The following is a 16,431-nucleotide window of genomic DNA, read 5'->3' as shown; positions in this document are numbered from 1 at the left end:
AAATTATTTTCTACAATAGCGTAACTATAATGTGACTTGGTACTTTGAAATTATTTTCTATAATAGCGTAAGTATCATGTGACTTGGTACTTTGAAATTATTTTCTACAATAGCGTAACTATCATGCGACTTGGTACTTTGAAATTATTTTCTAAAATAGCGTAACTATCATGTGACTTGGTACTTTGAAATTATTTTCTACAAAAGTGTAACTATCATGTGACTTGATACTTTGAAATTATTTTCTACAATAGCGTAACTATAATGTGACTTGGTACTTTGAAATTATTTTCATAATAGCGTAACTATCATGTGACTTGGTACTTTGAAATTATTTTCTACAAAAGCGTAACTATCATGTGACATGGTACTTTGAAATTATTTTCTACAAAAAAGTAACTATCATGTGACTTGGTACTTTGAAATTATTTTCTACAAAAGCGTAACTATCATGTGACATGGTACTTTGAAATTATTTTCTACAAAAGCGTAACTATCATGTGACATGGTACTTTGAATTTATTTTCTACAAAAGCGTAACTATCATGTGACTTGGTACTTTGAAATTATTTTCTACAATAGCTTAACTATAATGTGACTTGGTACTTTGAAATTATTTTCTATAATAGCGTAACTATCATGTGACTTGGTACTTTGAAATTATTTTTATAATAGCGTAACTATCATGTGACTTGGTACTTTGAAATTATTTTCTACAATAGCGTAACTATCATGTGACTTGGTACTTTGAAATTATTTTTATAATATCGTAACTATAATGTGACTTTGTACTTTGAAATTATTTTCAACAATAGTTTAACTATCATGTGACTTGATACTTTGAAATTATTTTATACAATAGCGTAACTATCTTGTCACTTGGTACTTTGAAATTATTTTCTATAATAGCGTAACTATCACGTGACTTGGTACTTTGAAATTATTTTCTACAATAGCATAACTATCATGTGACTTGGTACTTTGAATTTATTTTCTACAAAAGTGTAACTATCATGTGACTTGATACTTTGAAATTATTTTCTACAATAGCGTAACTATAATGTGACTTGGTACTTTGAAATTATTTTTATAATAGCGTAACTATCATGTGTCATGGTACTTTGAAATTATTTTATACAATAGCGTAACTATCATGTGACATGGTACTTTGAAATTATTTTCTATAATAGCGTAACTATCATGTGACTTGGTACTTTGAAATTATTTTATACAACAGCTTAACTATAATTTTACTTGGTAATTTTAAATTTTTTTTATAATAGCATAACTATCATGTGACCTGATACTTTGAAATTATTTTCTATAAAAGTTTAACTATCATGGTACATGGTACTTTGAATTTATATTTTATAATAGAGTAACTATCATGTGACTTGGTACTTTGAGATTATTTTCTACAATAGCTCTGTATTAACAAAAAAAAACAACAAAGGAATTATTTAATGACCTTTAGTTGTTGTTATTTTAAAAGTTCCGCTTTTTTTTAAGCCAATCGTGTTTAAAAAAAAAAAAAAAAAAAAAAAAAAAAAAAACAAAGAAATTATTTACTGAACTTGAGTTGTGATTTTAAGACTTCCGCTTTTATTTCAGCCAATTGTGTTTACCAAAAAAAAAAAACTTCAGACATTTCTTGTTAAAACTTTATTTTCAACTAATTCATCCGGGTTTTTCACAAGCAGTTCGTACCACAGTACAGCACTATAACTATCTAAGACATCCCCTCTGTCATCGCCCCCACCCCCCAAAAAAATACTTTTCAGACATTTCTTGTTAAAACTTTATTTTCAACTAATTCATCCGATTTTTTCACAAGCAATTCGTACCACAGCACTATAACTAGTCTAAGACATCCACTCTGTCATCGCCCTCACCCCCCCCCCCCAAAAAAAAAATACTTTTCAGACATTTCTTGTTAAAACTTTATTTTCAACTAATTCATCCGGGTTTTCGAAAGCAATTCCTGCCAGAGTACAGCACTATAACTAGTCTAAGACATCCACTCTGTCATCGCCCCACCCCCCCAAAAAAATACTTTTCAGACATTTCTTGTTAAAACTTTATTCCCTTGAGGCAGATCCCGTTTATTTTCGATTCTGAGTATTTTTGGGTTTCCCTCCAAAATTGCCCCCCCTTCCCCTGCCCTCAGAAATGGTGGAACGAAGGGCCTCAGAGCCTGGCCCTTGAGGTATATCCCATTTATTTTCTATTCATAGTATTTTTGTTTGTCCCTCCTCATTTGACCCCCTCCCCCCTCCCCTACCCTCAGAAATGATGTAACTAAGGGCCTCTGAGCCTTGCCCTTGAGGCAGATCCTATTTATTTTCTATTCTGAGTATTTTTGTTTTTCCCTCCAAAATTGACCCCCCCCTCCCGTGCCCTCAGAAATGAGGAACGAAGGGCCTCTTAGCCTTGCCCTTGAGGCAGATCCCGTTTATTTTCGATTCTGAGTATTTTTGGTTTTCCCTCCAAAATTGACCCTTCACGTTAAAAAATTATCCAATCACTAATTACCCCTTTTTTGCAAATGTCAATCAATGAATTCCGATTGTAAAAGCGTGTTTAATCATGTTACCTAACCCACAGTACAGGAATTTGATATGCGTAGCCTACTGCCAGGAACCAGTGGATCCTTGCTCGTAATTGCTAATCACCTTAACCCTTTTATCCATCGTCGAGTACATGCTCCAAAAATATTTTATTCAGAGATTTCACGTTAAAAAATATCCAATCACTAATTACCCCTTTTTTGCAAATGTCTATCAAACGCCAAGGAACGTAATCTCACCGAACACGTCAAACTGTTTCCACAGACTTCAAACTATCATATCTACGGAATCGCCGTTAAACCTTCTTCATGATATTAAACCAATAAAGAAGAAAAGAGTAGTGCCTATACGTCTAAGCAAAATGGTACCTCTTACTCTACTAGCGTGGATTTTTTATTGGTGTTATGGAACGTCAGAAGTCTTGACAAGACAAAACCTAAAATTCTTCATGTTCGTCACAGGCTCACTAACCCAATTTTTCTCAACTTGGCGTTTCACACAGTGAGCAATCACTGGCAAATCTTCAAAGATGCCGTCACTTTCCGAGCCCGATTCAGTGTCAGTCGCGGAAGCCTTTTCCTGCATATCGGACAGAGTGTTTTCCTCTGAGTCATCGTCTGAGTCACTGTCGTAAAGTACAGAAAGACGAACATTCGGTACTTGGTGACCGAAAGCAGAAAGTACGTCGTCGGGTATCAAGACTTTCATTATTCGCTGGATTTTAATACGAGCTCGCCCTAGCTCGAGCTTGATTTCATCGTCCCCGGGCAAAGAAAAATCGGACTTGACAGACACAACACCAATGGATCTAACTTGCTTGGCCTTGGGCCAGGACAACTGTTCATTCGAATATTCAGCTTCAAAATCCGTTATACTTTCATATCGACGAATTCGATGTAGAAGTTGGAGGAACGAAAAGTTTATTAAAGTACTGTAAGTGCTGGTTTGAGACCGCATCTTCCTAAAAAAATTCTTCACACGGTTGGCTATTCATGTCGGAGAGTTTGAAAAGACGTTCGAGCCCAATACGATTGAATCGACGAATGAGAAGCACTAGAGAATGCATATCTATCTCTAGGCAATGGTAAAAGTTTGTGGCAATAAAATTCTCGTTCAAAGCATAATTTCCACTTTTTAGGACCCAGGATTTCCAATGTAGAACGCAGGAAACAACACGACCAAGTAAAGATAACCTCTCAAGAGGAGAAAGTTTGCCGTCGTGAAAAACGCGCCGTACGCTTTCCATAAGCCAAAGATAAAACTGTGTTCCTTCGCGTCCAGGAACACGCTGCTTCAGGTGTGCCGGAGGCATGGAGGCACGTGCCTCCGTGTCGGAGGCACGGTGGCACAGCCGGAGGCACGAAGGAAGGGACACCTGCAACGGTCAGCTATTAGCCCCTCGCATTAAGCGCAACAGTACCCTTCATTTACCTAAGTTGCTTCTTTTGAGGAATAATAAATTAAGTTGTGTGGTATATAATTGCACATTTACTATTATGGAGGATGGCCGTTGCATCTCCATGTACGTGTGGAAGGAGGAGGATTATTTTGGGCATCAGGCAAATTTAACTTAAATAAGCCGGAGGTCGGATTACGATTTCAATTTTTAATGCCTAGCTACTATATGCAAGTCATTTTGAAGATCCTGTGTTTTAGTTAAGTTGGCTCAAAAAAGCTGAACAAATTTACCGCACAACTACCAAGGGGAGGAGGAGTGTTTCTGAAGTTCCAGGAAGATCGTTTTTGTGCTTGAGTTTTCTGTATTTAAGCTAAAATTTCCTAGCTATCACTGATCCTTCAAATAAGTGTAGAAGGAGGTTTGGAAGGGAGAAGAATATATAATCTTCTTTGATTCACGGGAGTATTTTAGGAGTAAGATTGTAATATAGGCGCTGCGGAGTAATAACTTTCCTACCATTAAAGGGATATAAAAAATGATGTTCATATACTAACCAGGACACAAGGGACGGGGACGGGGAGGGGGGCCATGAATGCATCCAAAAAATTTGCTAGAGAGGAGGAGTTGTAATGGGATCTTTGTTTTTACCAAGATTTCAATGGGAATATTTCCAACTTCCGTTTTTAATGTGATCGTCTTGGGGGCATTATCCCTCTTACCCCCCTTCCCTGCTGATATCCATAGGAGACATCGCTGCAAAAAAAAATTCGTTCTAAGAATTTCCTTGAAAACCATGGAAATGATAACTCTTTAATTCATTTAGGATATTTCAGAGCCCCACCCCTTTGCTGAAAAATATTTTAAGGGAACCAATTTTTTAGCGATTGCTAGGCTACAATTTGGGAATCCATGTATTACGATTCTAGGATTTGAATGTAAACATGGAATCTATCACTTTTAAAAGAGCCTTGAATTAAACAGTTCTTAGTAACAAACTACAAGCAAAGAGCAAACCCTTTTCAATAAAAAAAAGGAAAAAAAAGAAAATATGCAAAGACAAAATACTTATGCTGGTTCTGAATATGCAAACTGCGTTGGGGGTTGTGGTGACCAGCTTCTCGTGGTACCCTAAGAATAGTAGGCTCAAATAGGGTTCTAGTATTGCTTATGTCACTGGAAAGTTCCATATTTTAGCATTCTAGCTGAAAAGGGTCAAATTGTTATTGAGAAAAAGTTCTGAGAACTGTCGAAAAGGTCATAGCCTTCCAGTCTCAGAGGCCATACTATAGTGTTTTGCATGACCACTTATGAAGGAAACGCTATAAGATTATGAAGAAAAATAATTTTGAACCTCCTAAAGCACTTGCTTATATATCATCACAAAATATCACTTTCCTTCACTTTGCGCCAATCCCCCTCGTAACAGACAGATATATAGCCCAAATCATATATAGATAAGGTATTTTCAATAGTTCGATTATTTTCTTCGTTTGAATCTAACGGCAAATGCAAAATAAGTAATAGGCTATCAATAAACAAACATATGCATGTCATATTAAACTGTGAGCTAAAAAATATTTGAAGGAAAGAGAAAAAGAGAGATCACTGTCGTACTCTTTTATGTTAAAGTATGCTTCAGTTCTATTGGTTTATTTTAGTGCCAGAACTATATGATTTTGATATACGTTATTTACGCATTATTTTAACGCACAACTTCCGCATTATCGTAGTATATGTTATATTTAGATTATCAGCGAGACAAATTTTGAGCAAATAATAAAAAAAAATCACAAAACCCGTATGGTCCTTTTGTTTGAAATTCTACTTCACTTAAACGAACGAAAAGTTCTTAAATTGCAACTATACAGGTCTTGAACTAAACTTTCTTTATCTTTGTGTAAGTAGTCTATTAGAAGTTTGAGTCCGTTCTTGGGGGATATTCTATATTAATGTGTACACATACTCATAGGTAATGTGCTTGTAAATGTTCTGTCTTGTTATATTTCTTAAAATTTTTAGAAAACTGAAATTATTTTAGGAATAAGACAAAGATACCTTAAATAAACCGAAGGTCAGACTAAAATTTCAGTTTCTAAGGCCTGGCTACAATATACAAGTCATTTTGAAGATCCCGTGTTTTAGTTAAGTTGGTTCAAAAAAGCTGAACGAGTTTACCAAATATTAGCAATTACCACACAACTAGCAAACACTAAAATTCAAGACGAGGCATTTCAATTGAATGTACCCCTATATATTTGAAGTAGCTTTCACTGAAATGCAGTGACAGTAATGCGTGAAGAGGGGATTTTTCCAAAAGATTTTTTTACCGCACTCTAGAGTTTAAAAATACCTTTTTGGTATTTTCATTTCTGTGTTTCCCACGAAAAACAAATTGAAAAAGAGCTAAATTACTCCTCCCCTAGATTTCGACACCTTTTTTTTCCCAACCCCTCCTCTTGCGTTTCCAAAATTCATACTACTGCTGAAAAGGCCATAAGTCTCCAGTTCTTTATATTGGGAGGCGTTATTTTTCAAAACTCAGACATATAAGGCAATAGCTAAATTAACTGAGGAGGAATTCACCCTTGAATTCATCTCGTTTAACTTACAATGATCCTCACGCTATTTGCTGTAGACGGTATCAATGATTCATGCGCTTATTGCAGAAACAAATTTATTTAAGAGCTTTATTTCTACAGGTAGGAACACTGCTGCTTGTACGACATCAACAGCAGAAGTACTAATCACACAAAAAGTACTAGGTTATGGTGAAAAAAAAAAAAAGAATAAAAAAAACAGAAAGTACAACAGAAAGAACTGTAATTCAGCCCACATCACTCCACCATAAATTATACATTAGTACCCTGGATGGTAACCCTGGTCGTTTCTCTATGCTGTTGGCTACAGTGGAATTCCAAACTATAGCTGATATGAAAAGACATACGCTTGAATATATATATATATATATATATATATATATATATATATATATATATATATATATATATATATATATATATATATATATATATATATATATGTTCCTACCCAAGAGGATTGGTCCTCTAGATTGTTTTTATTTAGGGGGGAGGGGGGCTACAACAAAGCTTTCAATTTTATACCTTTTAATCTACCCAGCATAGGGTTCTAATCTTTTGGTATATATGCAGTGACCCATTGTGTACAAAGCAAAAGGTAAGAAAACAACATTTGATTTCTTTTTTTGCAGCTCTCAGACATATGAACTTAACCATTTTCTGCTCTGAAATAAAATAGCTTATACCATATTTGATTACTGGACACACTACAAGCATGATTTAGGTCTTTTGGGACCACAGGGCCTATCGTGATTTTAGGCCCCCACTCATCCGAAGCAGTAGGCCTATCCTAACTTGCCAATAGGCAGTTTCAATAGTTTTGAAGTCATGGGATATTGTATGGCTATTTACAGAGCCCTAAGCGAAGCAAAAACAAGTTCTTAGAATGAATACGATTACCACCTTTCATATGGACAATATTTTACGATAAACCTGAATCCAATTCAACAGAATCATAACGTAAGTCGATGCTATTTGTCGGATAATTAATCCTTCTCTTATATGAAGCCCTAAAACCTTCTGAGTCGTAAAACTTGGGGAACATTACTTTCCCAAATAGCAATGGAACATTGTTAAATGTATTGCTCGTTAATTTGTTGTTGGTCGATTTTTCAATCCCTCAACTCCCTCGGGGAGAGGAGGAGGCAAGACTAGAAGAAAAAGACCATAATCTTGTGACATAGTTGGGATTAAAAAATTTATTCCAGCGTTTTAGTTAAGCTGGTTCAAAAAACTCGGCTTGCTCTACGTCATGGAAACGTTCTGGAGGACTGCGACTTTACCTAGGATGGATATGGATTTGAAGTTCGTGTTTTTTGTGGTTATTACTTCTCTTTCATCCCTTTTAGGTAAATTTGGAGCACTTCCTCAATGAAAAAATTGAGAGACCTTGAAAATTCGATGTTCTTTTTTTTCTAATTTCGAAAAAATCTTTGTTTCCTCCGGATTTTACCTTTTTATCTCTATTCCAGCAGAAATAAGGTGTGGCTCTTTTTTCGCTTTTGTTGTTTAAAACGGAGACCCTGGTCTAGAATCAAGACTTCCAAACCAGGCCACTATATTTCAGCTGAACTTTATGCAGCCAACATTACTTCCATTAATTAGATAATTAACTATATTAATTAATTATCATAAACCCTGTAAGTTTAGAAGAAGACAAAAAGATAATGCAGGAATGTAAATAGAAGAGAAGGCGCCAGAAAAGATAAAAACGAAGTCAGGCAAGTGATGACATAAGCTCTTGAGCATAATAGAAGCAAGTTACGCCTTAGGTTGGAAAACATTGGACGTGATCGTCTCTTACTAGGTTGCTAGTTACCGCTGCAACGATAAAATGATGATAAAATGAGGTTCCCGACCTTCTTCAGCAGACTAAGGGAAAGAACATTTAATCTCCTCCAACTTCCAAGTAACAAATGCAATCATAACGTATCTAATGGTAGCAATAATCCCCAACTATAGTCGTAATGTTTTGAAAGCTTCATCAACCGAGGACATCTGGAAAGCGATTTGTCAAGAAGCCACTCAAACTTACTGTTATTATCTTGCCATTGTGTTTAATGACAGATTTAATATTTGGTCGATAGTATTAACATGTCCTACCTACTCTACATCTCCAGAACTAAGAACTCAATTCAACATTGAAATTGAATGTTGGATTGCACATTAGGTTATCAACCTGATTACATATTTGTTTCGATTCGTATTTAGGTTTTTTAAGCTAATGTTTAAATTTTAAAGTTATAATCTTAACACGGAGCCAAATGGTTGAATTTGATTGTCAGATCAAATTGGCATTATGAAAACTAATAAGAAAAACCTTCTCTGCAACAAAATACTAGAAACTAATTCGAGATGAAGTGGTATAAAATTGTAACAAATTCTTTAAGTCATGCATTTTGCTTTCTTTCCTCGTTTGGAAAAACAGGAACACTATAAAATCACTCGGGTAAATTAAAAAAAAAATTCCCGTGCTTCGGTTTTCTGAAAAAAAAAAAAAAAAATCAGGGTCAAAACAGATAGTCTGTTTCTGTTCGCTATAAGATAATAGACACGGGACTAATTAAACAGAAAACGAAAACACAGATGAGGCTTGATTACAACTAATCATAGGGGTCTGTATTTTTTATTACCACCTAGGGTAATTGAATTTACCCTTAAGAAGATGGATCCCAAGAAGGGAGGGAGGGGACAAAACGTATCTTCATTCCTTTAATTTTTCTGGTTGAGGGGAAATCTAAAGTTATCATAGAAATGGGTCTTTGTCCACTCAAAGGGCCTATCAAACCCATGTAAGCGAAAATTTCATAATAAAATACTGAATGGGCCCGGTCATTTTCTTTATAGAGTTGTGTTTAACGCCTGTTTTTGTGTTTGTCCATGTGCTTCTGCCCTTGATATAAAATCATAATAACATGCCTGGTTTTATTCGTTGGTGTTTTCCAAAGTGCAGTCAATTTTCTTCATATCACATTTTTATTGATCAATTAATCTTAACCAACTGCAAAAAAGAGCATAGTTTGCAACATTTTCAACGCAAATATAACAGTTTACAATATTATGTACATAGTGATGTAAATAAAACTCAGAATTAGATCAGCAGCTCTGGAAACTATATATATATATATATATATATATATATATATATATATATATATATATATATATATATATATATATATATATATATATATATATATATATATATATATATACAGATATCCGGGAAAAAAGAAAGAATAAAAATAATTCATTAAAATTTCTGCTTAACTTCGATTCATTCTCGCTTTAGACATTTCTTAAAACTTCAGAAGAGTAACTAATCCCTCTGAATTTACCCCGCCTTCTTCCCATTAAAAATTTCCCCTTTTACTCTTCTATTATGAAGAACCTGTGTTTCAAGAGCTGCAGACGAATATTAACAAACTACAAGACGCGAGAAAGTGCACATACTCTATAGGCCTACAGCTAAAACATCTTTGGTATAAACGCGCATCTTTCGCGCAACAAATTTTTATCGCAGGCTACAAAAAAAAGTATGACGTTATTAACACACCAGCAACAGGATTTCTGCTTGACATTAAAATAAAATAGATGGCAGTTAAAATACAAGTTTGACAACTGCATTTACTATTCGCAATAAGCCTTCCCTCTTCTCATGAGCGTAGTCAAGGGGAGCAAAAGAGGGGCAGCTCTTCCCCCAAAGTTTAAAATTTGCGTCAGAACAGGGAAGTTCTTCAAAATGGGAGCTTTTAACAATACTTCCTCTCTTAACAAAAAAAAGGCACCCCCGTCCCTATGGAGAGTCCTGGCTACGCCCACGATTCTGTTTATTACGTCCCAGTTACAATTAAACACATAACTGCCAAAACGAGATCTGTTATACGTATCAACAACCAAGGAAATTGTTTTTAAATTTCAACGGAGTTTCCAATTCCTTTGCGAAAGGAAGTTTCTTAAATGAAACAAGTCTTCCATTTCAATAAAAATTTAAGCCCAAAATTATTTAGAACTGCTTTTACTGACTGTATTCCAACAATATTTTTCAAGTTAACAAAAACTAATTTTTTATATTGAGAAAATGTTTACTCTGTTTCTCCTCAAATAGGCTTCAATTTAAAACTTGCAATGATTTAGATAAACTTTAATTTTTACTACCAATAATGCTAAAATTGCAAGCTACTGTCAATATTTATAAGCACTGTTTAGCTCTATTATTTTGCTAAGATTTTGTTTCCCATGGAAAACAAAAAAAAATACGCCGTAACGGTCAAAATTTAAAGAATCTGCTCCTTAAACAATAGATTGAAACTCCATTGATGAATCCTTTTAGCCACTATTTTCCTTTCTATCCTTGGCATAAATAACCAAAAAACATTCAATAAAAAAAATGCACATTTTGATTATCTCAAATATTATTTATCAGACCTTCGAACTGAATTCAGGTCCATTCCTAAATCATTTACCATATTTTCAATATTCTTAAGCTCACTACTTGTGCCTATTTTTGACTGAGGAGGCGAAGCTTCACGAGAAGATTTTGCTAAGCTGGTCACATTTTCAAAAGACGAACCTGACCCAGAAGGAGATGTAGGCAAAGTATATGGCGCAAAGCGATGACTCTTCAGCCTATCTGTAGTTGGAACTTGATTGCTCATTGCAGCTGCTGCGGCGGCCAGCGTTGCACCGAGGTTTGGATACCCACCGCCACTTAATAAGGAATGCTGCGCTGCCAGTGCTTGTAGCTGAGCATTTAATAATAAATTATGACTCATGGCTGCTAGATTTGAGCCACTTGCAGTAATGTTCTGTGGTTGAAAGAAGGGATGCACAGGGGCACCAGAATATAAAGCACCAGGATAAAGGTACGGCAGAAAATTTGGTGGAGGTAATGGTGGGCCTACAGACACATTTGTACTTGGTTGTCCGTCTAGTTTTGAACTGGGCTCCCCAATACTTGAAGAAACAGGTGATTGGGGTTTATTATCACTTTTGGATAGTGTGTCAACACTATAACTAGAATGTTCGTTGCCACTATCCAAGTCAATTTCACTGTCAGAGTCGATGTGATGAAGCGACCCGGCCTGACTAGAAATGTCGGACATGCTTCCGTGCTCCGTCTTCATTTCATCTGCAAAAAGAGAAATAAGACAATAAATACTCCATAATATACTGAACCACCATATCTAGATTAATAGGGCAAAAACTTGAGTCTTAACGCGTCGTTAATGACTGCTGCCAGTATTATAATATTAATAAAAACTAAATTTTTTATTGCTATTTTGTGTGCCCTCAGCCAAAACCTAGCATCTGCATCTTTCAACTTTTTAAGGAAATCACGAAGGAATAATTTTTTTTATTTATGGACCAAAAAAAAAACTGAAGAAGACGAAAAAACTCTTCAGAAGGGTTTCTCGAATGCCGTTATTCCCGTCTCTTGCCTCTCTGATTTATGTTGGATGTAAACTATTTGTATTTCTAGAGTTTTGCTGAGGAAAGACTATGAATTCTATTTCCACCCTAGTAAATACTAGGCACTATCTCAAAAAGTGTAGTAGATAGAAAAACTCTGACTTCCTCATTGACCTAGCAGTGTTGGATTTATGGGAGGTCCATCTCTAATTCAAAATTGAACTTTTGGATAGATACCTCACTTGGCATTTGCAGAGGGCAGCTAATTCCTGGAAAGTCTCTTTTCAAAGTTGTAAAAACACATTTTCATGTACGTATACATGTTAGGAGATGGTAGTTACTTAGACGACAACAAGGGAGGAATAAAAATTCAAACCATCCAACAAGCTCTTAAGTGAAAAAATGAGACGAATATTTTTCGACTCGTTGATTGAGGTTGATCCTTATTTAACTCAAGTAACTATCGTCACCACAATTTGTTTTTACCGTGAAAAAAATAGCTAATTGTAGGTGGGAACATCTGATTCCGGCTTCTCAACATTTTCCTGTTACGGTTTCCTTTGTTTGGTTTAGCCAAATGAAGTCCAAAGTCCTTAATCCTAATTGCACTTTTGCTGTCTATTGAACTCCTCTGGACTAAAAAAAGCAACTAATCTCTTTAACCTTACTGATAAATTGAAGCAGAGGAGGCGTTGATTTATATTGCACTCTGCGCATCATTTTAGGTTTCCTTCTGCTTTGCTTCTCTATTTGAGACTCTGATCAGCAGCCAATATTTCTCTTCGTATTTTGTTTTACAATAAATTTTCAAAGCACCTATAAATATTTCCTTGTTGACAAAATACCACCTATACATCATGCGATCAATTAATGGGGCTGCATTATTAGCAATCTGTTTCAATTCGATTCCTATGGTACCTGATTTTGCGAGTTGCCATCATCGTTTTCTTACATCTTTGTTTTATGCTTTTAGGAATTTTTTCTTTTTCGTTTTTTATGTTTTCTATTTTGTTGGTTTTTGTAGCTTTTTTATCCATAGCCCCTACCCTCCCCTAAAACACTTCCTTATTAAAGTATATTAGGGCGTCAGACATTGTATTTGCACTGTATCTATGCTTTGAATGTTGCAAATATGGTTATCCTGGGATAAATGGCGCATTCATCAACAAGTAGATTATCCCAACACCAGCTATGGGACAAACTGTTCCCCCCCCTCCTCCATGTTAACTTAATGACGTTAGAAAAATTCAGGGCTGAAAAAACGCTTTTTACAGCAACAAAGAAAACAATATTGTGAACAAAACACAACACCATTGTTGTACTTCTAGTATCCTACTAATAAATGAAATAAATTGTCTTAGACTAGCATACCGCAAAACAGTGAATGTAAAAACATTTAAAAAGATTTCCATATCCAGAAGAACATGTAGGACATATAAAAAGACTTGAGAATATTATACAAAAAAATAGAGATCCACAATGATCCCCACTCAAAAAATTTGTCAAATATTTAAGAATACTGAATAATTATTTAATAAAGAACAAGTATAAGATATTGACTATCTTGGCATAAATTTACGTTCTAATACATATATGAACACTTTGCAGTATACTATAGGGCAACTTACTAATTCTAAATACCCATTCAATGCTCATTTTGTGGAAATTTCTATACATAAACTAAAAATAATTTGAATGCCTAAATTCGCAATATACTACTAATTTTATCTAGAAATAATACTTTGAATGCTTCCGTTAATCATTATTTTATTTATTTTTCATAACATTGTTTCCTTTGTAGTTCAAATGTCTTGAGAAAAAAAAACCTCCTAAGAGGGGTTGACTTCCTTACGATCCTCCTTCGTTGCATTTGGAAATTGGAAAAGATAGTGGACCTATTTATTAGCCTTGCCAATTTGAAATCACAACACATTTATCATATTTTCCACGATCTTAAGTCAGATTCACATGCAGCTCGGGCAGGTGACTTGCCAAACATTTTTAGAGAATATAGTAGCCTTGGACATTACTTGTTTTTGCGCATTTTAGATGGTTTTCTTGCATTTTTCTATTTTTTTTTTTTTTAACTTGCTTCTTCCACCTTGCACAAATCACAGCTCCATGCACACAAAAACGCTCGATATGCCGCTAGTCTTTCAATTTATTTTATTGCTGCATTTCACACCTCTGTTAACCCTTCGCTTGACTTCGCTTGTGCAAAGAATCAGTGTATTTCATAGGAGATGGTTCCAAATTTCGCCTTGACAAACAGTGGCGCGAAGAGAAACAGCGAATCCTGTTATTCACGGGTGCAAATCCAGAGTAAAATGCGAAGGGATCCAAAATTTTTAATGAACATTTCGAAGTTTGTAAAAGTACTTAGTTTTCTGTTTCTAAGGAATTTTTCCATAACAAAAAACGTAAAAAAAACTACATTGCCATGTGTTTCATGTATCGATTGATAATATATAGAACAGTCCAAATACAGACATTTATCCTGGTTTTAGGGAGAAGAGGGCTAACGAACGTTAGTCCATCAAGTAAAATACTCAAGAAATGGTCAACCTAGAAATAAATTTTTAAGAGGCGAAGCTTATCAAATCTCTTGACGACTTCATTCTTAAAGACTAAGTTCAGACATGTTTTCAGATTTTTTTTTTTATATTGATTTTAGACAACTAATATCCATGTTTCTCTGCAGTAAAAACGTATAATGTATATACGGTATATGTATATTCAGCTTAGACCTAGTTCAAATATGGATACTTTATTTGAGTTCTGCAAGTGGTATGGGTGTCAACTTACAGCGAATGACAAATAAACCCTTTTCGACAATAGCACACCCCTAGCTTGTTAACTAAAAAAAAACTTGACAGTGGAGTGCCAAAAGACTAAGCTAAAAGCTTAAAATTTTGCAAAAGTTCAGTTCCATCCGTCCAAACTGTGTTTAACGAAAGCGATATTCTGGCGTGTTACAACTGACTTCAACAGACTGTATCCCATTATGGCGTTTTTTTGTCTTTCTTTTTTAAATAAACCAGTCAAACTTAAGATTTACATTCCCTACAAAAAAGTTGGTATATTGTTTTTTCTTCCAAGGTTTTAATTTCTCAACGTAATTCCACAATTTTGCTGTCACTTGGCAGCTGATATTCAGCTTTACCCACCGAACAACATTTTAGAAATTCAGTTTGTGTAATTTGTGTTTATTTATTGAAAAAATACATGGTTAAGTGGTTAAAAGTTTTCCTATTTTCTAAGCAAGTTAGGAGTCAATCTCTAAGAAAAAGTCGTAAGTAACATCATAATTCTGGCTCATTGAATGGATACGTATGAAACTAATAAACCCAATGACATAATTATCCCCAATGAGAAGAACAAGAACAAATTAGAACAGCGCGAAGACTGGTGAAAATGTGTTTTTTTTTAACTTGTGCCTTAGATATTGCATTGCACTGATGACTTTATCACTATAGATAATTCGCGTGTTAAAACAAAGATTAATACACTATCCTAGGCGCATCTCCTTTATTTCTTGGGTTTATCAGTACTAGGAACTTCAAACAACAGCCGTATCTCACTTTGCATAGTAAACAGTAGATATCTTCTTAAAACGGCTGTTTAAGCAATGCGACTGCATTAATTCAAAAAATACTATGTTACACTTCATCAATTCTACACAAGACAGTGTAGTCTACTGGGGAAAGGCCAGGGGGATTGCCTCCCTAGATTTTTTGACCCTCTGAATTTAAAATGAACCTTTTTTGGGTTATTTTCATGGAAAGATGTTTTTTTGCGTATTTTCCTTTTAGAAGTAAAAAAAAAAAAAAAATGCCCTCTCCCAGATTTGAACAGACAAATTTTGCCCCCTTCCCGATGTTTACGTGAATCGACACCGTTAATCGGAGAGCGGACTGGAAAATACGTTTAGAGTTTTTTCAATGAGATTAAGATACACTTGCGTATAAACTGATGACATTTTTTAGCCATCCAAACAAAGGCCGATCCAGGATTTTTGTCCCGAGAGGGGGTGGATTAAAATTAAAAAAAAAACTTTAAAAACGCATAAAATTGTTTTTATTTACATTTGTGTTACTTCTTTACGAGTCGGACAAATTTTCAGAGGGGGGGGGGGTGTTCGCACCAGTATCCTGTCCTTCCAAATGCGCTTTTGTATCCAAAAACTACAAACAAATCGATGTCAAACTTCAAATTTCAAAACATTTCTAGAAGGGAGAAAGGAATCCGTAACGTATTTTAGTAACTTAAAAGAGAGGATAAACGCATAAATAGGCTACCTTAAAACCATGTAAAATGCAATAATACAGATTCAACGGATCAATAGAACTTACTTGTTCTTAGAGAGTGGGAAGTAAATCTAATAATAATAATAATAATAATAAAAAAAATAATAAAATTGTTCGACGCTTTTTGGCTGCAGCCAATTTAATACCTT

The 16,431-nt window shown here is 34.8% G+C and overlaps 1 protein-coding gene across 3 annotated transcripts in view; it reads right to left on the bottom strand.

Moving 5' to 3' along the window:
• Positions 1–9,803: 9,803 nt before the first annotated feature.
• Positions 9,804–16,431, bottom strand: part of LOC148942000 (T-box transcription factor TBX3-like) — an 81,291-nt gene continuing 74,663 nt past the window's right edge. For all 3 annotated transcript variants that reach the window (XM_089103557.1, XM_089103558.1, XM_089103559.1), the window contains exon 8: positions 9,804–11,694. In XM_089103557.1, coding sequence (XP_088959683.1) covers positions 10,979–11,694 — 716 coding nt within the window. In that variant the 3' untranslated portion in view covers positions 9,804–10,978. The remainder of the gene's footprint in view (positions 11,695–16,431) is intronic.

The sequence above is a fragment of the Artemia sp. Qi Xiang Cuo genome, chromosome 17 (genome assembly GCF_049724085.1).
Source record: "Artemia sp. Qi Xiang Cuo chromosome 17, ASM4972408v1, whole genome shotgun sequence".
NCBI lineage: Eukaryota > Metazoa > Arthropoda > Branchiopoda > Anostraca > Artemiidae > Artemia > Artemia sp. Qi Xiang Cuo.
This window is presented reverse-complemented; position numbering and strand designations above follow the sequence as displayed.